Here is a 26,639-nt window from a genome sequence, read left to right on the forward strand (position 1 = left end):
CTTGTGGTGTGTCTCCCCTGCAATGCATGCATTCTGTTCTTGTAACTACTGTTCCAAATTCTGCTAAGACATTTACCACATTTGCTATTTTTTTTTTACCAACAAGGAACTAGAATCTTGCTCTTTTTACAAAAAAAACTATGTAAAGCAGCTGCTATAAATGTGTAACAGTTACCTAGGAATGTCTACCAACAGACGATTATGACTGCCTGGCCAAGTTGCACAATTGTACCCCTAAATGGGGAAGTGGACAACCCCATTAAGGGCACAATTGTGCAACTTGGCCAGGCAGTCATAATGGTCTGTTGATCTTCTCGTTCCTCATGTTTGGCCCTGTTGAAATAAGAACATACAGCTCTAGCAAAAATTAAGAGACCACCATGTCAAAACCCTGTCATGGCAGCCCATTCTCCAGACCTGAACCCCATTGAAAACCTCTGGAATGTAATCAAGAGGAAGATGGATAGTCACAAGCCATCAAACAAAGAAGAACTGCTTACATTTTTGCACCAGAAGCAGTGGGAAAGACTGGTGGAAAGCATGCCAAGACGCATGAAAGCTGAGATTAAAAATCATAGTTATTCCACAAAATATTGATTTCTGAACTCTTCCTGAGTTAAAACATTAGTATTGTTGTTTCTAAATGATTATGAACTTGTTTTCTTTGCATTATTTGAGGTCTGAAAGCACTGGGTTTTTTAAAATTTTTTACCATTTCTCCTTTTCAGAAAAACAAACAAAATTTATTGCTTGGAAATTCGGAGACATGTTGTCAGAAGTTAGTAGACTTAAAGAGCAATTTACATTTTACTCAAAAATATATCTATAAAGAGAGAAATCAGACAAACTGAACATTTGAAAGTGGTCTCTTAATTTTTGCCAGAGCTGTATATACTCACCTCCGGTGCCTTTCCAGCGGTGTTGGCACGTGTGTTCCCGGGGCTCATGTGAGGTTGTTATGTCACACAAGCTCTGCACCCAATTAGTGCAGGCGTTACTGTCCTCGCTTTCAGACATCTCGAACATCAACAGGAAGTCAGGGCTGCGGCTGCTCTCTGACTTCCTCTTGATGTTCGATTTGTCCGAAGGCAGAGATAGTGACGCCTGCACTGATTGGGTGCAGGGCTCATGTGACATAACAACCTCACGTGAGCCCCCGGGAACGCGAGTGCCGACACCGCTAGATCGGTGCTGGCACCAGAGGTCAGTATAGGTTTTTTTATTTTAACAGGGCCAAACTTGAGGAATGAGAAGGGGTTGTCCTAGAAGTGGACAACCCTTTAATCAATTTTAAAACTATTCTGCTTTAAATCTCTTTCTAACCAGTGGTAGAAGAACTAGTAGGCAGGCACTCCACACTACATAAGGCTCCAATACACTCAGCAAACAGGATTTACATGGAAATGACATGCAAAGAACTGCTGATAAATGGAGTTAGGAATCTGTAGTTGGAGCTTGGAGATTTAATTGTGGCTGATGTACAATTGTGGGATTGGACAAATGGTGAAAATTACTCTTTTACCCCCTTACAAAAGTTAAAGACTGATGCCATCTAATCTGTACGTTACAACTGTCTAGGAAAGTAAAATAATTTACTTGCTGTTATGGTGGAGATACCGTCTGGTTTCCTAACTTGACATATTGCTATACAATTGTCATATTGTGTCATAATCCATGTAAAGTGATTATTATGTTTTGCTGTATGTGCTAAGCCCACCCTCCTAAAAATGTGCTAGTGTTATGTAGGTATCAGTATAGGACAGGGCAGACAGCAGAAAGAGGAAGCAGCTCTAGAGCCCTGCAAAACGGTTGTTGTCTGAGCTGTTAGTGAGAGGTGCATCCAAATGCAGAAAGAAAATTAGAACGTGGATTTTCAATAGCAAAGAGGATTATATAGGATTATTCTTGATTTGAGAATTGCCACATCAGAGAAATCCAACAACTGATGCCTGCATGTGAAAAGGATTACCAAACTAGAGACTGCTGTGATGCATATGCTCCAGCCCCAATGTCTTCTATTGCATATACACCAACCCAGTGTCTCCTATGTTATAAATCCAACAAGAAAAAGCAAGTTCGGCACTGCTGCAGCACCATTACCTCTGCGTTGTATCAAGAGGTAAAAATCACACACGCCTATTGAGCGCCATAAACTCTCATGGAACGGGTGCTCAATCCTTGGAAATAACAAAATCCAAACAAAATCCACATGCACAAAAAGAGAAAAAAAGGGTGGCACTCACCGTTCCAAAGTAGAAAACTTTACAGTATTTAAGGATAAAAATACTGTACATCGGCTCGGGAGCAATGTGATGAGTGCGGACAACGGCTGTTTCACGCTCCTGCACGTCAACGGGTCTCCTATTATACATATTCTCCAGCTCCAGTGACTCCTATGTGGTGTATATACTGCAGCCACAGTACTGCAGGTCCATTGTCTCCTACGTGATGTGCATGCTCCAGCCCCGGTTATTCCTATGTGATGTATATGCTGTATCCCCTGTGCCCCTTATGAGATGTATATGCAACAGTACTGGTATCTCCTATGTCATGTACAGTGGATCTTCAAATCCAGGTGTGAAAAACTTGTTGCATCATTCCCAAGAAGACTCATGGCTGTACTAGCTCAAAAGGGTGCTTATACTCAATACTGAGCAAAGAGTCTTAATAATTATCAGCCATGTGATATTTCAATTTTTCTTTTTTAATAAATCTGCAAAAATTTCTACATTTCTGTTTTTTTTCAGTCAAGATGGGGTGCAGAGTGAACACTAATGAGAAAAAAATAACTTTTTTGAATTTACCAAATCACTGCAAGGAAACAAAGAGTGAAAAATTTAAAGGGGTCTGAATACTTTCCGTACCCACTGTATATACTTCAGTCTCTGTGTCACCTCAGTGATGTATATATGGCAGTCTTGGTGTATCTTCTATGTTATGTATACAGTAGTCTCAGTGTCTCCTATGTGATGTTTTCAGCAGTCTGTTTCCTATGTGATGTATATACAGCAGTCTCAGTGTGTCTACTGTCTTATGTATACAGTAGTTTTATTGTCCCCTATGTGATGTGTATGCAGCAGTTTCAGTGTATCTTATGTGTTGCATATATAGCAGTCTCTAATGTATACTTCAGACCTCCCACTGCTTGAGTGCTATAAATGTAATGTAAACAGTGATGAATTTTCATCTTTGAGGAGTCATGCAGTGTAATATACATCTGTGTTCAGAACAATTTATTGCTTGTATGAGCTCTTTACAAAACTTATCATCGCAAAGAGTTGACTGTACTCCAGACCGATATAAACCTGGAAAAGTAACATCATCCATACCACCTCTGTCACATCTCCGCTGCACCAAAGAGAAGCAGCTCCAGCTGTCACCTTAGGGGGAGTCAACAAATTTTTTGACCAAATATAGTACGATAATGTTCAAGTTGATAATTTTGAACGGCCCCCGAATGATGGCATAAATATCCAAATGGCCTTTGGTAGAAAAAAGCTTCCCCACCCTTGTCGTAGAGTATCATATAATCGACAACACATGTCAGAATGACATCTAAGTTTAAGAGCACATAGTGCTCGAAACACGTTCAGATCCTCCCTGGGCAATTTCCATGAGGTGATCCCGTGTCAGGGTATGCCACAAAGACAATTATAGCAGCCATATCAATGTTTTATCATTATTAACAAAGATGTTTTGGGTTTTACTCCTGGAGCTGGACTTTCTTTTTCTATGAAGTATTCTCAGGACGTTTTGGCAGAGACGTGTCCTTGCTCGGATTTGCTGTGTACTACAAGAAACCATGAGGGGTGAGCTGAACTAATCTTTTTGTTTTTTACATTACACTCAATGCATGTTACATATACTGTATTTAATGTCACACACACACTGCATGTTGCACACACACTCAGTGTGAGGGAGTCAGCTTACGCTGAGTCGTTTTCTTTAGAGTGGACCCTCTGGGTCGTGGCACCCACCCACCTAGGGCGAGCTGACCTTGTGAGGAACCACCCCCTATACAGGGAGTGTCAGGTGCAAGACCAAGGGGGTGAGCCACCACGACAGCTGGGACCAGACGGCCGGCTCAGGTAGACACTAAGTGCAAGTGTCTACCAGCAAAGGACGTGCAGGAAACAAGACAAGACAAGACGTGAATTCAAGGTATCTTCATTAAGGCAAACTCAGGGTAAAGGGCCTGTCACACTAAGCGATATCGCTAGCAATATCGCGTCACTGGTTTTTGTGACGTTATAGCGATATTGCTAGCGATATCGCTATGTGTGATACTTACCTCCGACCGGCTCCCCGCTGGTTATCGCTGATGGCGCAAGAACGTCCTGGACTGTTTCTCGTTGTCAGCTTCCTGCTGGGCTTCCTGTGGCGCCGATGAGCAACGCGTGGACGCGGGCGGGAGGACGTCAGGATCGCCTCGTCTGACAGGTAAGTAGCGACCCCCGACCCCTGCTATGTCGCTGGTGAGATCTGCCTGTGTGGCAGCTCACTAGCGACCACTTAGTGATGCACCAGCGATCCTGACCGCGTCATATCGCTGGTCGGGATCACTGGTGCATCGCTAAGTGTGACACTACCTTAACATCAGGTGCAAAACGTGATAACAGGCAAAACACAGCAAGGTGCGTGCGTGGCACGCCAAGGTCCATGGCATGGAGCGCGCCAGGTGGCACGCCAGGATACTGGCAAGGAGTCGATGGCATCGGACTCCAGACAGCGGGCGACGATCAACAGGATCAGGGCTTCAGGCTGCGGACATCAGCTCCGGACATCAGGCCGCAGTCGTCAAGCTCAGATCCCAGGCAGCGATCGGCAGGTTCCGGGCATCCGGCAGGCAAACCAGGGTTCAGGCAAGGAGGCACGACAGAGTCCAAGACATGGTGCATGTTAGGGAACATGCCAAAGTCCAAGGCAAAGTTCCAGGCAGGGTGTGTGCTAGGGGCACACCAGGGTCCAGGGCAAGGTGCAAGGCAAGGTGCGTGTGTATGGGACATGCCAGGTTCAAAGTACAAAACACGGTGCATGTGTAGGGGACACACCAGGGTTCAAAATTCAAAGTACAAGACAGGGTGCGCGTATATGGACACGCCAAGGTCCAAAGTTCAAAGTACAAGACAAGGTGCGTGTGTAGGGACACGCCAGGGTCCAAGGCAAGGTCCTGCGTGTGCCGAGGGGCATGCCAGGGTCAGGGTTCAAGGCATGGTCCTGTGCGTGCCAAGGGATATGCCAGGGTCAGGTTCAAGTCAGGGTGCGTGCTAAGAGACACGCCAGGGTTCAGGCTAAGGCAAGGGCCTGCACGTGCTATGCAGCACGCCAGTGTACAGGCTAGGGCCTGTGCGTGCAAGAGGCACGACAGGGTACAAGCTAGGGCCTGTGCGTGCAAGAGGGCACGACAGGGTATAGGCTAGGGCCTGTGTGTGCAAGTGGGCACAACAGGGTACATGGGAAGACCTGCATGTGCAAGAGGGCACGACAGGATATAGGCAAGGGCCTGTACGTGCAAGTGGGCACGACAGGGTACATGGCAAGACCTGCGCGTACTTTTACAGAAGCACGAGGAGGTATGCCAAGGAGCAGGCTAGGGCCTGCACGTGCTATTAGAGAGCATGCAAAGCACAGTGCAGAGACAGCGTAGGTGCTAGGAAGCACAGAGAGCACTGCTGGGGCACTGGCTAGCTGGTCGGGCTGAGGCACAGACAGGCGGGCAAGACAGAGGTGAACCCGGCTGAGGCATAACAGGCGACACAGCTGTCACAGGCCGATGAGCACGGCTGAGGCACAAGCAGGCAGGCACGGCTAGGGCGGGCACGGCTGAGGCACAGACAGGAGGCTAGGAAGGCCAGGCGCATGCAAAGGGCACACGAAGAAACAAGGCAAGGCAAGAAACAAGGCAAAGCTAGACTAGGTACGGAACAAGGAGCGGAACGTAGGCAGAAGCATAGAGCGGGTTCAGAGAGAGTAAAGGACTAGCAGTGTAGCGTAGGCCAATGCCCAGAGCCGGGTCAAGGCAGAACCTTGAGACCAGACATGGAATGTGCTAGCGAGCACCAGAAGACAGAGTAAGGAAAACCAGGCAAAGACAGGGAACATGAGAAGTACTACAAGGCTCAGAATAACAAAGACCAGACATGGCGAAACAGGCAAGGCAGAGAACATAGGAAGTACTACAAGTGAAAGAATAGCAGGACAACACATGGCACAAAAGACAACACAAGACATGGCACGGGACAAGAGGCAGAATACAAACACAGAACGTGTGCAGAGACGCACAACAGGGCAGAGTGCAAGGGCACAGAATACAGGGAGCGACTGAGCAGACCAAGCAGCCATGCAGGGAAGCAACACAATACTCAGGCCCCGACCATAGGAAGGGGCATTCTGATATAGCACCATAGCACCTGCACTTCTGGGTCAGGACCAGGGAAGGACTTCCGGTTCAGACCCTACAGGATCATAGAGAGCATTGCTAGATCAGACTGGGTTGGACCATAGAGAATGTCACATGATCAGGGCCTCCAAGACCATTGAGAGGATTGCTGGATCAGACTATGCTGGAACATAGGAAAGGTCACATGATCAGGGGCTCCAGGAATACAGAGAGGATTGCTGCATCAGACAGTGCTGTAACCTAGGAAAGGTCACATGATATGGGGCTACAGGAACACAGGGAGGACTGCTGCAGGCAAAGCAGAGACGGCTGGTCACACAGCAATGGCGTGTAGCCATGAGGTAAAACACACATGCGCACTGGCAATGGCAGGCAGCCATGAGATGAGGCGCGCATGCACATTGCTCCAGGCATCTTACAGCACAACAGTCACGAGGTGCGTGTGCACACTGCTTCCAGGGATCTTGCAGCATAAGACATAACGGGCATGATAGTTCAGTGCACGTGCACACTGCTCCAGGAGTCATGCAGCATACCAGACATAGCGGGCATGATAGTTTGGTGCGCATGCACACTGCTCCAGCGTTCATGCGGCATAACAGACATGGCGGGCATGACACTCAGTTTTACACAAAAACACACTGCATATTATACACAGACACTGCATTCTCTACTTTCAAGGTGGATTTGGACTCTAACAACATTACAACCTCTGGAATTAAATGAGAATCTTTGTTTTGCTCCTTTTTTGTAGACACTTTATCATATTTTGCCTTTTTCTTCCTGCTGATGTTCTCTAACCACTGTGATGTGACTGGTGGTCGCGTGTTTAATGGGAGGTATATGTTACAGGGATAGATGCTCCCTGCAATGCAACACGGAGTATTTTGTCTTTAGTTCACGTGAGCACTAATATGTCGTTTAGTGCACCTGCCTCTGGGTTGCGGGTAGCTATGAGAGATGGGAGGGTCTGGCTACCCATATTACCTCACCTCTGGGTGAGGGTGCTAACTGTACGCCTTTTTCCCATGTGTGTAGTAGAGTTTCAGGACCTGCAGTGAGGTCCTGACCATGTGACCAGCCCATGTGATCCATACCTCACCTGTGGGTGTGGTTACAAGCTATATAATGGAGGTGTGCTTAGCATATGGGAGTGAGTGTTTGGGAGTCTGGCAGTGTGCACATACTTCCATGTGTCCAGGCGGGACACTACAGAGTGGTCTGTATGCAGAGAGGGAGAAGCCTTCCTGTGGCTCCAGTAGAGCTCTGCTATGGACATTGATGCTGTGTCTGCCTGATGTACAGACTGTTTACCTCTTTTGTTGCGGATTTGATGGTTTATGGAGCAAATAAACTCACATGGACGTTGAAGAGAATGTGCCTCCTGTTTCCTCCTACGTAGCTGAGTGAGTACAATCCTTACACCACCTAATTCCAGTGTAACCAGCTAATATATTTTTTGGATCATTTTCTTTCTATTTTGTTCCATTTTAATTCATTTGTGTTTTGTTCCCCCATTATAGCGACTTGCCACTTACTGAACAAGTGTAAAGCATGTCTTCCTTTTTTTTCAGTCAAGTCATTCTCTTCCCCATCAGCAACCTTCCTTTCTTTGTTTTGCTTTATTTATATATTTGAATGATGAACATGCGCGATTATTCACATACATCCATTTATATACGGTATATACCAACTCACATTGTTTTTCATTGGCTATTTTTTTTTTCATTTTTACTCATTTGCACAAATTATTATTTATCAGTTATTATTTTTTAATTATTTATTTTGAATTAATCAATGCTGTAACACTACTTCATTTTGCATGAGATAATGTATTATACACTCACGTTTGCACTTCATACACACTTTTTCACAATCTGACATTATTTTGTATGTTTTTTTATAGTGACGTTACTATTATTATTATTAATAATAACATTTATTATTATAGTGCCATTTATTCCATGGCGCTTTACATGTGAGGAGGGGTGTACATAATAAAAACAAGTACAATAATCTTGAACAAAACGAGTCAGCGACTGGTACAGGAGGATTGAGGACCCTGCCCGCGAGGGATCACAGTCTACAAGGGATGGGTGAGGATACAGTAGGTGAGGGTAGAGCTGGTCGTGCAGCGGTTTGGTCGATCGGTGGTTACTGCAGGTTGTAGGCTTGTCCGAAGAGGTGGGTCTTCAGGTTCCTTTTGAAGGTTTCCATGGTAGGAGAGAGTCTGATATGTTGGGGTAGAGAGTACCAGAGTATGGGAGATATATGGGAAAAATCTTGTATGCGATTGTGGGAAGAAGAGATAAGAGGGGAGTAGAGAAGGAGATCTTGTGAGGATCGGAGGTTGCGTGCAGGTAAGTATCGAGAGACGCGATCACAGACGTATGGAGATTTGGAGACTTTCTGCTCAGTTTCCACTCCAAAAACTCCTTGAAAATCACTGTGTGCACGTTGAAATAGAGCATTTATCTCCAAAAAGTTATTTTTCTTTCTAGAACAATCAAGCTATTTTTCTTACAGAAACTTGTGTTAGTCTTCACACCAAATATTGTTTTTATGCAACTTGAACCTGACTTGCAGTGAGATCACGATCCTTTTTCCCTTCCCTCCTACCCCCCTATTGTTACTCATCTTCTTCTCCATCTCTTCCCATTCACCCTTTCCTCCCTTTTTACCTGTTTGAACCTTTAATATTAGACATTTTTAGTTCTAGCAATCCATATTTAAATATGGTCAGTGTTGGAATACCCTTCTCTTAGTTAACAAATAGTAAATTTCTTTAGCCTCGTGCTCTCCACTTTCAGACAATCTGAACTTCCTCTACTACCAGTCTGAACTCCTGGATCTTTCGAAAAATTATTATCTTGTCATATATTTACTATGTGTTTCTAAGACTTGTACTACCTTGTTTATATCATTATGACAAAATCTTATCAAAAGAAGTTTAAATGCAGCAGAATCTGATGAAGCCCTCTGTCATTCAGGTCCGAGAGTGCTGGTGTCCACTGCGCAACAAGAGCTGGCTTCTTTTTATAATGGAAAATTATGTAGAAGAGAGCATTGTAATGTAGGAGACGGTCATAGTGAACGCAACAGGATCTTCCAATTCTGTATTCGGTCTGCAGATATTCACTAATTATTACAGTAACTTCACACCGATATGTAAATTATATTTATTATTAATATACATGTAAAACGGATACAAATGCACAATTCCATAAAAAGTACAAGTATTACAAAAGCCAGCGCAATGTTTTTGCTCCCGTGCAGCTAATAAATGGATAAACCGTCTGCATTTGCAATCTACTGACAACGTGCAATGATTATATTTTGCTGCTATAGGAAAGCAGACTTAAAGCGGAGAATTGTTCATGCACCAGCAGACAATTATAGTGATCCAGCACATTTACTAATGATTTCTACTCTATCCACCATGATACGTATGCCTTAATACTGATGTAAATGAAAGTCATCTGTTTTAATAGTTTAGTATCTTTTCACATTACTACTCCTCTCATTTCGGCATCAGTGCACATTCAGCTAAAAATTCATAATTATGGAGGAAATCTAAATTTTACATATCCATTTTGAATAATAACTGAAAAAAAATGTATAAAAACAAGTAAAGAGTACAAAAGTGGTTCTCGGAGTCATAACGACCCCAAGTCAGCAAAAGATGAGAGTAGCTACTCCTAGTAACATGACTACAGTAGGCTACAAATTGCCCACAGTTGGCTACGATTGCCCACTATGGCCAGGTTGCCAGTCTTACATTGTGGATGACACATCAGCAGGTAAAGAAGGAAGAAGAAGGTAAAGGTAAGCAGGGATTAGTAGTGCTGAAACACCCTACGGTTTGCAATTGCTGGGTAGCATGCGCCGAGTTTTCCAGTGCCTTACCGATGGGCCGCATCTTCGGTGAGACTGCATTAGCCATTGCTAAAAACCTGTCCATGAGTCATCACCATACAACTCCAGTTTCAAAACTATTGCTGCTAGGCTTGACCTTCAGGCCGCTGCACATCGTAATAACACTGCAGCATTCCCATGACTTGTGGTCAGACTCAATGTTTATGGTAGCGTATCAAAGTTGTCCAATAGTTGCAATAATTTCATCATGGTCAGAATCCTTGTGATTGCTTTAAGTTGCCCATCGCTTTCTCTGTCATAGAAAAGCACTGACGATTTCACAAGTTGTGGGTCATCTCCGATTTCACCATGATTCAGCAACACTTACGTGAATTGTATTGTGGCGTAGAGATCCGCTGGATCCCTGCGCTGCAATACACACTTCTGGCCAATCAGAGGCCAGCAACTGACGTCAGCTTGACAGGCTGCACATGGCAGTGGCGTAGTGCACTTCCCGTGTCGGCGCGCTGAAGTCAGATCACGTTTTCTGTGCTGGCTATAGAGGAAGACATCAAGGGAGGGGAGGAAGGTAAGAAGAATGGTTTATTTGTTTTTAAATGTGTTGTATAAAAATGAAGGACATTGTTACTGGAAGGGGCCCAGGATAAGGACATTATACCTCATACACGGCAGAGTGCACATTCGCACTGCCAACACCATTATAGTCTATGACCCCCCCCCATCGGCGCATACGTCCAAATCCCATTTTGTAGGAGGGTTCGGACGTATGCCCCAACAGGGCCACTGAGCTTGTACTAAATGTAATGTGAAAGCACCCTAATAGTGTCAAGCTGGAGGATAGCTTTCTAAGGACACTTCAGTATGCAAAAAAAATTGCCAAGTTACAGAGTAAGCTATATGTAAAATACCCATCAACATCCATATGTTGCCGCTGAAGAGTCATAGTACCCAATCACCTTCAATCTTACCTGATTAACATCCAACAGTCCAGGAAACATCACAAGCCAGCTATGGTGGCACATGGCGCATGCGCACTGAAGCAAGGTGAACTCCAGCGCACTGAGAGATGACATGGACTGTCTCGTAATGATGGACTTATCCTGTGAGATGTAAGTCCTGGCAAGATGGGTGTGATTGAAGGCAGGACTCTTAATCAAATTGGCACCACCCAGATGACTCTTTCTGGGTAATTTACATATAGCGTGAGCTTTATTATAACTTATCTATACACCTACAAATTATATTTTTGACAGCAGCAGCCTTAGGAAGCTACTCTCCAGCATTGTTACACCACTAGGGGCAAAAAATCTTCAGGCAAGTTCTTTTTAACTGTAAACTTATTCTGAATTTGTAAACGGGGCATTTGGCTCTTTGGTGAAAATGGAGGAAAATTAGTAACTGAGAATAATAATAGGCAGTTATTGCAGAGTAGAATAATGTTTGTATTACTGGTCGGCTGTATTTACTCCTTTCCAAACTTTTGTGAGTTTATGGTATTTGTGTCATATGTGATATGTGGAGCTTTATTTGTCACCCAGCATAAAAACAGAGAGAAAATTCAATGTTTATATTAGATATTAGCAGTAACTAAAAATTATTTTCACAGATGATGTAGCAGGTGGAAGAAATTACATCAACGGTTGGTGATGGATCTGGGGGGATGAAATAAAGAATATGGCACAATTTATTGAGCATAATGTAAGTATAGGTATAGTGAATACGGTCTGGAACAGCGATTTGTAATATTGCTGTAGCCAAACCAATATTTGAAGTGCAATAGTATCTCTGAAGTGGGAGACACTTTCTGGTGCATTACCAATGTCAGTGAGATGTATCTGCAGGAAGTGTGAACCATTAATTTAGAACGATATTAAACTTTTCCCCCGTCTGATGGACTTGTGGACACAGAATTTAACGGCACTTCATCCTCTTCCTGTGCACTGTGTTGAACTCTGGAAATCAAATTGCTCCAGCCTGTAAAATAAATTTGTGTCACTAACATAATCCATATAGTCTATAAATCTATGCATATTTATGACTTTACTTATTTTTCATATGTGATATTAAATAATTGTATGTTCTTTTATCAAAATAAAAATGAATAAGTACTAGGCCTATACACGCCTAAGAATGAATGGATATGTTTATACACCACTTAAGGGAGACTGTCCGATAAAACTCATACCAGTAACCTACACGAGTCGTGTAGTTGCAGACAAGTTCTTCGATCTGCATATTGTATCCTGCACTGTCCCTTGAACTTCCTTGACAGCTCTTGCTTTCTCACAGCAAGCGCTCTCTAAACTCAAACCCTTGTTTTGTGTGTGCACACTGACACTGCAGGAGTCCAGCGGCTCACTCATAGTGTCAGGGCGAGTGCGCACGCTGTGTGGGATTAGACTCTCTCTCATCTTCAGATCCTCACTGAAATCACTCATTGCTCATTTATACTGCTGGTTGGCGGCTGGATCTTGGTGCTGAGGACAAAAGCAGTGATAAAGCACGGTGAGGCTTTTCATAACCCATTGCACAAGCAAGAACAGGAATTTGAGTTTAAGGAGCTGTGAAGGAAGACATTGGAAAGATCATATATATATCCCACCACTGCCACCTATACGTGAAGAACCGTACCATGCCGCCCCATGGCATGGTACGGTTCTTCACCCTTGGTGAAAGAGGGGTCACACCATACGGTCTCCCTACTTTCACCAACATGACAGTCCTCTCCCCATGGGAATACGTAAGGTCAGCTTGGCACAATTTTACACAAGCATCCCCCTGTCCATACGAGCTCAGGGAGGCATAGGGAAAGGGAGAGGGTGGCCCACGCAGCCGATGGCATGGCACAACACTAGCTCACAACCCTGACAAGCTGAGATATCTCTTTCAGTTGCACCGGTGAAACACAGCCTTGCCAGCGCTGCAGGACTGCCACCAGTTCCTCGTTAGATATAAACTCGATCCGTAAACAGAATTATAACGGGCCAGAAACCAGCCTCGGTAGCTTGTGATGTTAAACAGTGAACACGGACGTGTGAATTCGTGGATTGATATAAAAAGCAGCCCAAGGTTAATTGGATATCTTTTCACCTTAAGGGCACACTAGAAAAAACACTATATACACAAAGGATATACATATACAATGGTCAGATGTTCAAATACAGGTGGTAGTACAATAACTATAAACAGATGATACAAAAGTCCTGGCAATCACATAGGAGGTGTGGGATTGCTAGCTGTTTCTGGTTTATTTCACACGATATACGGCGTGGCCTCCCTCAGAAGTGAACAATGGTGGCAGCCTCGCATGAGCACTTAACCCTTTGGTTGGTCACTCTCCTTCCCACCCCCAGGATGGCCAACACTTCATTAGTGGAGGGCAGTATTAGTATATAGTTCCAAAGATATGGGTAATTGTAGTTCTGTTATGGGCCACTAGATGGGGGCATACTAGTGGGCCTTGTAAGAAGTTCATGGGTGGTTAATTGTAGGAGGAGCTGCTACGGATAAGTGAGTGTAAGGGATAGCAACAGGTTAGAAGGGAGAGCGTGCCCGGCGTGTCCACAAGGGCTCTAGGCCCAGGACGACATAGCAGCTGCGTAACGTTCTGTTGGAAGAAAAGTACACGGGCACCGTCAGACGGGTGCTGGATGAGACATAAGCACCCCGGAAGTTACGGTATATCTTAGCAGCAAGGGAAGGAGAGAATTACATGGTCCAAGAGTCGTGCAGGATCTTCATTAGGGCTGAAGCTTGTAAGTCCGGGGTGAAATGGATGAACGGGATCCCCTATGTCTTGACGTCCTACAGAAGTGATGCTGCGGTACCACCTAGGGCGCTACTACCCCATGATGTGAGTGAGGACAAAGAAGGAAGGAAAAGGAAGTGCAGGAGGAATGCTGTGTGGACTGTAATGTTACTGATGTGCCCGGGATCGTTGAAGAAAAAAGTAAAATCATTTGTTTTGCATCTGAACTGGTATCTGTGTCCGTTCTTTCCGCCCTATGCACCGAAACTGAGTGTACAGGAGCTGTGCCGCACCGCAGTGGAATCCCTGACGTTGAACCAGAACCCCAAACAAGTACGTTGGCAGAAGCTGACAATTTTTCTGTGGGAGGAGGGTAGGTCACCAAGGCCCTGGTGTCTTCGGCCACGACTACTGTCCTGGCTAAATCCTACACCAGCTAAGCAGCTGGAGGTGTGAGCCTTTCCACTAAGAGCTATTGAAGCTGGATCACCTGCTAAGTCAGATGTCCTATCCCAGTTTCATATGGAAGGGGGGGACCATAATCTCAGACCAGGTATGATACAGTTGATTAGCATGAAATTACATCCCCAAATATTCTTCACAGGAGCGCTGACTGTGAGACTACATCGGGCCATTGGCCACTCCAACGGTGCACCAAAGTGCCCTCTTCTGCATATGAATTAAAAGTGAATTTTTCTGCAACTACAACACTAAAAAGTATGGTACTGGTATGATTTGTACAGGGGCTAACATCACTATATAGATTTTAAAGTAGCTAAATTTGCAGTTTTGGTGTGACAGACTCCCTTTAAATCTTCAAGAATTCAAGAAACAATAAGTCCAACTTTTCACTTTTGAGATGCTTTAATAATTGATCTTTTCATTTTCAAGAAATGTGCGAATTAGGCAGGGAATGCAAAATAAAGTTTAGACAGTGCATTTATATGATTCCTGTTAGGTATATCTAGCTATTATAACCATCCATTACCATGGATATATTTTTTTATTGTTCTTACCTTTTAATTGTTTGTTAACTTTCTGTTTTGCTTTTTCTTTGTCTCCTGGTTCCTCATCATTAATGCAGAATTGATTCTTCCCAAATGATCCCCATTGCATTTCCTCCACCCTTCAAAGCAGAAAAACATGTTATTTGACTTTTTGCTTCTAGAGAACTACACCATTATCTGTCTGTCTATCTTCTGTATCTATCTAGAGACTCGGCTATACAGTGGGGAAAAAAAGTATTTAGTCAGTCAGCAATAGTGCAAGTTCCACCACTTAAAAAGATGAGAGGCGTCTGTAATTTACATCATAGGTAGACCTCAACTATGGGAGACAAACTGAGAAAAAAAATCCAGAAAATCACATTGTCTGGTTTTTTTTTCATTTTATTTGCATATTATGGTGGAAAATAAGTATTTGGTCAGAACCAAAATTTCATCTCAATACTTTGTGATATATCCTTTGTTGGCAATGACAGAGGTCAAACGTTTTCTGTAAGTCTTCACAAGGTTGCCACACACTGTTGTTGGTATGTTGGCCCATTCCTCCATGCAGATCTCCTCTAGAGCAGTGATGTTTTTGGCTTTTCGCTTGGCAACACAGACTTTCAACTCCCTCCAAAGGTTTTCTATAGGGTTGAGATCTGGAGACTGGCTAGGCCACTCCAGGACCTTGAAATGCTTCTTACAAAGCCACTCCTTCGTTGCCCTGGCGGTGTGCTTTGGATCATTGTCATGTTGAAAGACCCAGCCACGTTTCATCTTCAATGCCCTTGCTGATGGAAGGAGGTTTGCACTCAAAATCTCACGATACATGGCCCCATTCATTCTTTCATGTACCCGGATCAGTCGTCCTGGCCCCTTTGCAGAGAAACAGCCCCAAAGCATGATGTTTCCACCACCATGCTTTACAGTAGGTATGGTGTTTGATGGATGCAACTCAGTATTCTTTTTCCTCCAAACACGACAAGTTGTGTTTCTACCAAACAGTTCCAGTTTGGTTTCATCAGACCATAGGACATTCTCCCAAAACTCCTCTGGATCATCCAAATGCTCTCTAGCAAACTTCAGACGGGCCCGGACATGTACAGGCTTAAGCAGTGGGACACGTCTGGCACTGCAGGATCTGAGTCCATGGTGGCGTAGTGTGTTACTTATGGTAGGCCTTGTTACATTGGTCCCAGCTCTGTGCAGTTCATTCACTAGGTCCCCCCGCGTGGTTCTGGGATTTTTGCTCACCGTTCTTGTGATCATTCTGACCCCACGGGGTGGGATTTTGCGTGGAGCACCAGATCGAGGGAGATTATCAGTGGTCTTGTATGTCTTCCATTTTCTAATTATTGCTCCCACAGTTGATTTCTTCACTCCAAGCTGGTTGGCTATTGCAGATTCAGTCTTCCCAGCCTGGTGCAGGGCTACAATTTTGTTTCTGGTGTCCTTTGACAGCTCTTTGGTCTTCACCATAGTGGAGTTTGGAGTCAGACTGTTTGAGGGTGTGCACAGGTGTCTTTTTATACTGATAACAAGTTTAAACAGGTGCCATTACTACAGGTAATGAGTGGAGGAAAGAGGAGACTCTTAAAGAAGAAGTTACAGGTCTGTGAGAGCCAGAAATCTTGATTGCTTGTTTCTGACCAAATACTTATTTTCCACCATAATATGCAAATAAAATGAAAAAAAAAACCAGACAATGTGATTTTCTGGATTTTTTTTTCTCAGTTTGTCTCCCATAGTTGAGGTCTACCTATGATGTAAATTACAGATGCCTCTCATCTTTTTAAGTGGTGGAACTTGCACTATTGCTGACTGACTAAATACTTTTTTTCCCCACTGTAAATGATTACAGACTTAGCATTAATGTCTGCTCCTTGATAGCATTGGGGTCTTGTTAAGATAATACATCAGAGCCCAGTTGCTTCAATCTTCATTCCTGATTTTTTTTTCTAATATTCAGGAAAAATGAGTTTTCCCACTATTGACATGTATCACCTCTCCACTGCACAGATAAATGTCTGATTGCTGTGGATCTACTGCCGGTCCTGATCTTCCTCACTGTAGTCAGAGATTGAATGGAGCAACTTGACTGTTGCCATTCCATTTTTTTATGGGACCAATGGAAGAAAGGCTCCATGCCCCTATTCTAATGATTAGTCGGGGTCCCAGTGGTGAGGCCCCCAGGAATCAAATTACTTTTTGACGTATAGGTGAAACATGGTTTTTGAGGGAAACATCTATGATAAGCACAAATGAATGAAAAAGACATCAATCCCCTCTGTGTTCTGAAGAAATTGTAAAAATCTCACATAGCAAGTAACATTTATCAATCTTTTCCTCCCACACAGAGATGTTCACCTGACAGAAAAACTTACAGGATAAAACTACAGCGCAGTCAGAAATAAAGAGAGTATTTTTCTAGAACATTTGCTTATATAAAAGGGCACGGCTCCGGACGGATCACAGAATTAGGTCACGAATAGTCAGCCTCACCCTCTTCTTGCCGTACGGGACACTGCCAATTCTATATTTATCGATGTACATATTTAGATAACCAGACTCTACTCTTGAGTCCACCATGCTCAAGACATGATTAGAGATGGGACCGTCAGTGAGAGTATATAGGACACAGCTGCTATTGCCTTCTGTAGCTCAGCAGTGCAGAACAGTAGATTTAACCATTCCTACCTAAAACACCATCTTTTATCCGGTTTTCCATAACGTGTATTCCCTACAGTCAGGAGGCGACCACATCTCAGTTTTTTCCTAACGAATCTTGGAAGGAATCTTTCAATATCCAATATTGTAGCAGCTCTCTGTGGAAAAAAGAAACCCTTACTATTAAATCCCACACCAATTTTCTGGTGCTTTGAAAAGCATGAATAATACATTATACTGGATGTTTAAATTGGCGCTCTTTGTTATGCTTTTTTAACTGATACTATATATACAGGGTGGGCCTCTTCTCCCACTCTTGACACACTGATAGCAACAACGCAGAAGAAATGCTAGTCTAAGGGGGTCAGATTCCTTGTAGGAATGCTCGGACCTGACACCCATAATGAGGTGGTGCACCATCTTGCTGGGAAAACTCAGGGAATGTGCCATCTTCAGTGCATAACGAGGACAACACATCATCATGTAGCAATTTCAGATATCCAGCGGCATTGTGGTTTCCATAGATGAAGAATGGCCCCACTATCTCTGTACCCCATATACCACACCATACCATCAATTATGGGTGTCAGGTCCGAGCATTCCTACATGAACAGTTTCCTGGAAAGTGGATTGGTCATCATGGGCCAGTTGAATGGCCACCAAGGTCTCCTGATCTGACCCCCTTAGACTTTTATCTTTGGGGTCATCTGAAGGCAATTGTCTATGCTGTGAAGATACGAAATGTGCAGCATCTGAAACAACGGATACTGGAAGCCTGTGCTAGCATTTCTTCTGTGGTGTTGCTATCAGTGTGTCAAGAGTGGGAGAAGAGGGTTGCATTGACAATCCAACACAATGGGCAGCATTTTGAACACATTTTATAAGTGGTCATAAACTTGTAAATAACTCATGAAAGAATAAAGTTACATTAAAACCAAGCACACCATTGTTTTTCTTGTGAAATTCTCAATAAGTTTGATGTGTCACATGACCCTCTTCCTATTGAAAAAAATAAAGTTGGATCCAAAATGGCCAACTTCAAAATGGCTGCCATGGTCACCACTAGAGTTGAGTGAAACAGGTCGGTCAGATTCAAAAGTCGCCGACTTTCGCCAAAGTCGGGTTTCATGAAACGAAACCCGACCACAGTGTGAAGTTGGCCATGCGGTCGGCGACCCAAGCACCAAAGTCGGGTTTCGCCGAATGCTTGCACGTGACTTTTTTCAGCCAATGAGAGAAGCGGAGCGTAGCGGGAGCGTAGCTGGAGTGGGAGAGAGAGAGATTTCGCTGCCTCTAGGGTTAAAATTCATGCCAGGTGTGTTTACAGTCCTCCTCTCACTGCCGACTTTTCTCCCCATTGACTTGCATTGGGTTTCGTGTTTCACGACTTTTCCCTATAGTCGGCCGATTTCATTCGACTCGACTTTTGAGAAAGTTGGGTTTCATGAAACCCGACTCGACCCTAAAAAAGGCAAAGTCGCTCATCTCTAGAGGTGAGTATAGGCTTTTTTATGTTATCGGGACCAAGCGTAGGGAATGAGAAGGGGTTGTCCTAGTAGTGTACAACTCCTTTAAAACTGCCAGAGTTGTGTTGCCAGCTGTTGTAACTTGATGCAGACAGCATCTCTATTGGGACTGATGGGAGAGTGTAAACTCAGCTCTAGAAGAAGTAAGTTCTACACGTAGGTTATTTTTAAATTCTTAGCATTAACTAACTCACATTAGGTGTATGTTAGAAGAGTGTGTGTGTATTATATGTTTACAGTGGTGTTTACAGTCTTTGCCCCCTTACTGATTTCCTATTTGAACTTCCAAAAGATGTGACAAACCACAGTCAATTTATGTTTTAAGAGGGGAGACAATCACTTTTTCACACAGGACCCTGTAGGTTGGGATTACTTTTTCCTTTAACAATAAAGAACCTCATTTAACCCCTTAGTGACAGAGCCAGTTTTGTACTTAATGACCAAGCCAATTTCTACCATTCTGAACACTGTCACTTTATGAAGTAATAGCTCTGGAACACTTCAACAGATCCCACTGATTCAGAGAATGCTTTTTCGTTATTGTACTTCATGTTAGTGGTAAAATTTATTCGCCATAACTTATGTTTATATATGAAAAAAATGGAAATTTGGCAAAAATTTTGAAAATTTTGCAATTTTCAAACTTCTTGTACCCTTAAATCAGAGAGTGGTGTCACACAAAATAGTTAATAAATAACATTTCCCACATGTCTACTTTACATCAGCACAATTTTGGAAACACAATTTTTTTCTGTTAGGACGTTATAAGGGTTAAAAGTTGAACAGCGATTTCTCATTTTTCCAACAAAATTTACAAAACCATTTTTTTCGGGACCACCTCACATTTAATGTGAGTTTGGGGGGGGGGTCAATATAAAAGAAAATAACCCAAAAGTGACACCCATTCTAAAAACTGCACCCCTCAAGGTACGTAAAACCACATTCAAGAAGTTTATGGACCCTTCAGATGCGAGAACTAAAGCAATGTGGAAGGAAAAAAATGAACATTTTACTTTTTTCACAAAAAATTGACTTTGGAACCAAACTTTTTTTATTTTCACAAGGGTATCGGAACAAAATGGACCACAAAATTTGTTGCACAATTTCTCCTGAGTACACCGATACCCCGTATGTGGTGGAAAGCCACTGTTTGGGCGCATGGTAGAGTGCACCGTTTGACTTTTTGAACCACAAAATTGTCTGGAATCAATGGCGGGCGCCATGTCTTGTTTGGAGACCCCCTGATGTACCTAAACAGTGGAAACCCCCTAATTCTAATTCCAACCCTAACACATCCCTAACCCTAACCCCAACACATCCCTAGCCCTAATCCCAACTCTAACCACAACCATATCCCCAACACAACCCTAACCATAACCCCAAAACCACCATAACCCCAACACCACCGTAACCACAACACAAGCATAAACACAACCCTAACCCTAGATCTAAACCTAGCCCCAACCATTGCCCTAGCTCTAACCCCAACCCTAACCCTAGATATAACCCCAACCATAGCCCCAACCCTAACTGCAAAGAATGGGAAAAAAATACATTTTTTAATTTTATTATTTTTACCTAACAAGGGGGGGTTGATTTACTCTTTTTTTTTTTATTCTGATCACTGTGACAGGGTCTATCACAGTGATCAAAATGAACCAATAGGAAAAATCTCCTATTGTTGCCGGGTGACGGCCAGCAGATCTTGGTGGGCAAACTGCGCATGCGCCCGCCATTTTCTTCTGGGGAAAAATTTCACAGAGGGCCGGTGGACGGTGCCAGAGAGTCCAGGGATGGGCGGGCTTGGGGGACCCCATTTCTCTCTCCTCTGGTATGCTAGATCAGAGGAGAGATACATGTAGATACACATAACCATATATTCTCCTCTCTGAAAGAATCGGATCGATTATGGTAATGACACTGATCACATCCGAGTGTTGGCTGATGATTTCCACTTACCCACAGACGTGATTGGATGTGGGACATCTGATTTGAGCTGCAAATCACAGCATGCTGCGATTTATTTATTTATTTATTTATTTATTTTTTTCACGTTGAATCAGAATGAGAAAAAAAATGCTAATCAGCACTGCCCCATGGTATAACATTGGTCCGAGTGCTATCCAATAAAATATCCGATGTATATGCTTGCGTGAGCGAGCCATAAAAAGATTATACATTTTACAGTCCTTTATATGCATTCAGGAGTAAGATACAAATATAAATAGGGTGATCTGTTTAATTTTGGTCACAGATGGTAAGACCCAGTCATCAACTTAGTCTGTCTGATGAGCACTCAGTAGAAGCCATGTTATATAGAATATTGATACTATTTATGTTTACGACATAGCATTATAATTGTGGTTAAGGTACAGCTGAACTACTTAAATGTATGGTAATACAGTGCTATTTATGTGTCCAAACTCCAGAGTGATAATACTTTTTTGTGTGTATGGTATAGCGATACAATTATTATGTACAGTATAATACAACTGTCTATGCACATAGCAGTATGATTTATGTGTATAGTATAGCAGCACGATTCATGTGTATAGCATAGAAGTACTATTTATGTGTATAGCACAGAAGTACTATTTATGTGTATAGCATACCAGCACTATTCATGTGTATAGCACAGAAGTACTATTCATGTGTATACCATATCAGTAATATTCATGTGTATAGCATAGCAGCACTATTCATGTGTATAGCATAGCAGCACTATTCATGTGTATAGCAGAGCAGCACTATTCATGTGTATAGCATAGCAGTACTATTCATGTGTATAGCAGAGCAGCACTATTCTTGTGTATAGCAGAGCAGCACTATTCTTGTGTATAGCAGAGCAGCACTATTCTTGTGTATACCATATCAGTAATATTCATACGTATAGCAGAGAAGTACTATTTATGGATACAGTGTAGGTGCGATTTATGTATGCGGTATACACCAGTATTTATGTATTGCTGTGAATATACATTGCAGCTTGAGTTCTGCCTCTACAAATGGTGACACATTTTAACATTTAGAGGAGGCACGCTGAATCATTGCCCAGGGTGAAGGAAAGTATAGCTATGACTCTGGCTAAAGTAGAGCAAGGTGCACTATTTGCATACAATCAGATCAGAATTTGTGCTGTCACCCCAGTTGTTGCCATTAGATAGAAGATACCGTAATTTACCTTTATGATAGGAGAAGTATTATGATTTTCTTTTCTACTATGGAATTTAGTAATGAGCAATGACGACTACAAAATAAGAGTCAATAAAAAAAACTGTAATGAGTATACAGAGACAATGAGCGATCTATCATGCGGTATAATGTTCCCACTTTTAATTCCTTAAGACTAATATTGAAACTGAGACATAAAATGTATGAAAAGTTTACGATGTGTAGTTGCAGTTTGATGAAAGTGTCAGACAACCAAGAAGGTGTCAGAAATCTGATGACAGGTCATGTTACTCTTAAAGCAAAGTTTAACATCCCATTAACAGAAGCCTGACAGCTCCCTCATCCCCTCTAGGGAACGTACCCCCAGCTTCATTGCACATAGTGAGATGAAAGGTCAAATTTATTTTTTTTTTTTACTTTCTCTATAGAACCAAGAACAGATAGATGAGCGGATAAGGCAGGTCTGTGTTGTAAATTGTGAGGACCCAACCAAAAAACTCCTCAAATATCAGTGGTCAAGACCCCGCTAAGAAGGGACAATAACTCCATAGAGTAGGGTGCAACTTGATGTAATTCTTTATTTTAGAATAAATTATGGAAGCATCATGCAAGTCTTTGCTATTTAAAAGGAAATAATTCAAGGGATTTTAGGACTTTTCCATCCCCTTCAGCATCTGCTAGGTTAAAGGGAATTTCTCAGCAGGATTTCACCCCCAAAACTATTTATATGCGCATGTAGCTTTTCAAAGACAAGTTCATCAATACATTTACATGACCTTTCTGTTGCTCCATTACTGAGAAATCACTGCTTTACTTAATATTCAAATGAGGCTGAAGAGCTGCTTGTAGGTCTGGAGCCTCTATTACTCCAGCTCCAGTCCCTGCCCAGTGCCGCCTCCTCCGGCATGACTGATGGATCCTTTCCTTGAAGTCACACAGCATAGAGGACATTCGCCAAGCACCAAAAATAGAGTTAGGCTGGAGTCACACTGCCGAATTTTTCATGCGATAATCACATCGCATAGCACGGACTGGCCGGCACCTCTCCTGACCTGAGCATGACAGCGTGATGGATTACTATGCAGCTGTCAAGCTCAGGTCAGGAGAGCCGACAGCCAGTGTGAGTTTTAAGATGCGATTCTCGGACGAAAAATTTGCCAGTGTGTCTCTGCCCTTAAGGCCCCGTTACACGCATCAATGTCCCAGCGATCCCACCAACGATCCGACGTGGATGGGATCGCTGGGACATAGTTAGCTGATCGCTGGTGAGCTGTCACATAGGCAGACTCACCAGCGATCAGGACCAGCGAGCATGCAGGTATTCAGGGTAAATAGCAGGTAACTAAGAGCCGCGCGGCACTTAGTTACCTGCTGTTTACCCTGGATACCAGCTCCCAGCGTCTGCTGTATGGCGCTGGGAGCTCGCTGATCGTTGGTCTCTCGCTGTCACCCGCAGCGATGTGTGCTGCCCAGCGGGAGACCAAGAATAGATTTATGGCCCAGACCATTAGGCAATGACTAACGATCAGCCAACTGATCGTTGCTACGTGTCATATGCAACGATGTTGTTCCGACATCGCTGCAACGTCACCAAACTGGTGACGTTGCAATGATATCGTTCACAATATCATCGCGTGTAACGGGGCCTTTAGCGTGACAGAGGCTTAAGATCTCCATATTCAGCTGTATTTGCATATCAATTAAAATGCCGATTTTGCAGTAATGGAGGATCAGACTGGCCATGTAAAGGTATTGCTGGACTTATCTTTGAAAGAGCTACTTGTACATATAAATGTGTTGGTGAAATCCTGCTGACAGATTCCATTTAAATTAATTAGGACGAGTTACTGTCCCCAGGTCTCGGGCTGTGCCTCTGATGCTACCCCAGTCTTGTCCTGGTTGACTGGCTGCAGCAGCAACATCATTACTATGAAGCAGGTGACCTTTGCCACCAATCCCAGTGATTTTCTGCAGTGAGCATGTGCACTGTAGTTGTGAAGTCACCACTGCAGTCAATCCACGAAGACAGATACAGCGGCAGGACAAATGCTGGACCTGGGGAGGGGGGTGAATAAAACTAAAATGTATTATATTAACTGAGTGGGAGGCAGAGGAAAGGAAAAAGTTGTTACTGGAAAGTGTCTTTAATGTCCTCATTTACAATGTGAATTCAGATATTGTAGATGGAGCATGAGAGTGACAGCACTCCACGATTTCATGTTCAACTCTTCTGAGACTGCAGGATAGGGGACTTGAAACAAAGACTAAAAATTGACTTTATTGTGAATGTTTGTACATGGAAATGTTCCTCGCGCACACAGATCACTTACTCATCAGGCCTTTCCAGTGGTCACATATAGTGGTCCCATCTCCTATAATAAAACTTCGTCTGATTCACTTCTGTGTCTTTTTTCTAGCGTGACAGCAACAACATGTGAAATCTGCTGTTCGCTAACTGAGTCATATTACTGTGAATGGAGAAGGATGAGACTAATCTGTGGGACGCGCGACTGTCTGGCCGGACCTAAAATTAACTTTGTTCTGTTTTTCTTTCTCGCAGTTACAATAAATGATGTAACCGAAATTCCATATTACTGAACAGAATTATCAACTTATTTGTAAAACTGAGAGACCAAAGGAGTCCAATAAAGTCCGTGACTTTCTGAGCTTTCAGATTGTAAGCTTATAATACTGTTACTCATACAATACTGATAAGAAGTGTATTCTCCATCAAAGGACCCTGGGACATAAGGAGGGAGCCCTTGGGGATGGTAACAACAGGCATAGGGATATGGACTCCACAGATTAAAGGGGTTATCCAGTCTTAGGCTAAATGTCTGCAGTCGCTCAATATGACTGCAGACTTGCGAATACTCACATTGCGCGCACTGCACAATGTGAGGATTCTCTGGTGCCGGGAGAAGATTGTCATGTGACCGCAATTATGTAATTTGCATGCTTCCAGCCACAATATTTCTAGACTGTGTCCGGCACCTATCTAGTTGGCACATGACCACATGTATGCAAATCACACACTTTCGGACATGTGCTATCCGTTCCCAGCACCGACACCATAGAATGCTCGTGTCTTGTGATGTGAGGATTCCCAAGTCTGCAGTCACATAGCATAACTGAAGACTTGCAGCCTAAGGCCGGACAGCCCTTTTAACATAATAAAGTTGAAGCTATACTTGAGTAAGGAAAATGGCATGGGGACACCGAGACCACCTCTCGTCAGTGGTAAGGAATGTGATGGGACAAAGCTGCTTTTGAGAGGGTCCATGTTTTCATCTGTGATCATCCTTTGTTCTCTATAGTGGATTTTAGGGGACTTTTGGGACTCTTCATTATATCCTGATGAAAAAATATTAGTTTTTCTTTGCTTATTATGGAAAACTTTCTTAGAAAAGTTAGAATAAATTTACAATAATTTTCCTAGCAGACTCTTGCCTGTCATCCACCAACATACTGTAACCGTATCACCTCAATCGCTCCATAAATGTACAGAACTTGTGCCGTTATGTCTGGCTTTGCTTTTTCAGGATCTGTCACAGCTAGCCTTCCTCTCACTGTGGTATGCATCTACTCTCTGACACTGCTGTGTGGTTTCCAAACAGGCTGTTCACCTGTAAGACAATTGTGGCTCACCATTGAGTTCTTCATTTATCACATACTAAGTTATGTCATTTGGATTTTCCTATTTATGCTAAAACATTGTTCCTAAAATGTCACTAGAGTGAATAAATTCTGACAAATCATTGGCCGTAGGCACGGGTGGCACGTGTCAGAATGTTCTGTCTCCTTCAGGCTTCTGCCTGCTATCAATCAAACAGTGACCCCTGCTTCCCATCACAACCATTGTAACAGTGCACCTTCACTATAGACAGATGGCAGATGCCCATACACCTTAGATATCGGTCAGACCTCCTGGCTGACTTCCTCTTACATATGGACGCACAGTTTGGCCAAGCATGTATGTGCCTTCAATGGAGAGAGTGCAGTAAACTGCTGCTTACTTCATTCTCCTTGGAGAACAAATGGTGAATAGGAGAGTTGAGATGAGCAGGTTCAAATGTGTATAAGAGCCTCCAGTCTACTTTTGTCGCCATCTTATTCAGAATCTTAAAAATGCAGGTGTATACAGCCTGACTCCTGTATCTTCTACGACGGGTCCAAAAAAACTTCAGTCTGACTCTAGAAAGATCAGTGAATGTTCTGGAATTCAAATTCATCAAATTTTACCAGAAAATTTGATTTGCGATGAA

General features: G+C 43.2%; 1 protein-coding gene across 3 annotated transcripts in view; it reads right to left on the reverse strand.

Annotated features, from left to right (window-relative positions):
- Nucleotides 1-9,565: 9,565 nt before the first annotated feature.
- The window catches only part of LOC141079413 (transient receptor potential cation channel subfamily V member 1-like), a 182,384-nt gene continuing 165,310 nt past the window's right edge, over nt 9,566-26,639 (reverse strand). For all 3 annotated transcript variants that reach the window (XM_073565334.1, XM_073565332.1, XM_073565324.1), the window contains exons 14-16: nt 17,708-17,835; nt 15,041-15,150; nt 9,566-12,250 (exon numbers count right to left, since the gene is read on the reverse strand). In XM_073565334.1, coding sequence (XP_073421435.1) covers nt 12,147-12,250; nt 15,041-15,150; nt 17,708-17,835 — 342 coding nt within the window. In that variant the 3' untranslated portion in view covers nt 9,566-12,146. The remainder of the gene's footprint in view (nt 12,251-15,040; nt 15,151-17,707; nt 17,836-26,639) is intronic.

The sequence above is a fragment of the Dendrobates tinctorius genome, unplaced genomic scaffold, assembly GCF_039654945.1.
Source record: "Dendrobates tinctorius isolate UK_male_01 unplaced genomic scaffold, ASM3965494v1 ptg000016l, whole genome shotgun sequence".
Taxonomy (NCBI): domain Eukaryota; kingdom Metazoa; phylum Chordata; class Amphibia; order Anura; family Dendrobatidae; genus Dendrobates; species Dendrobates tinctorius.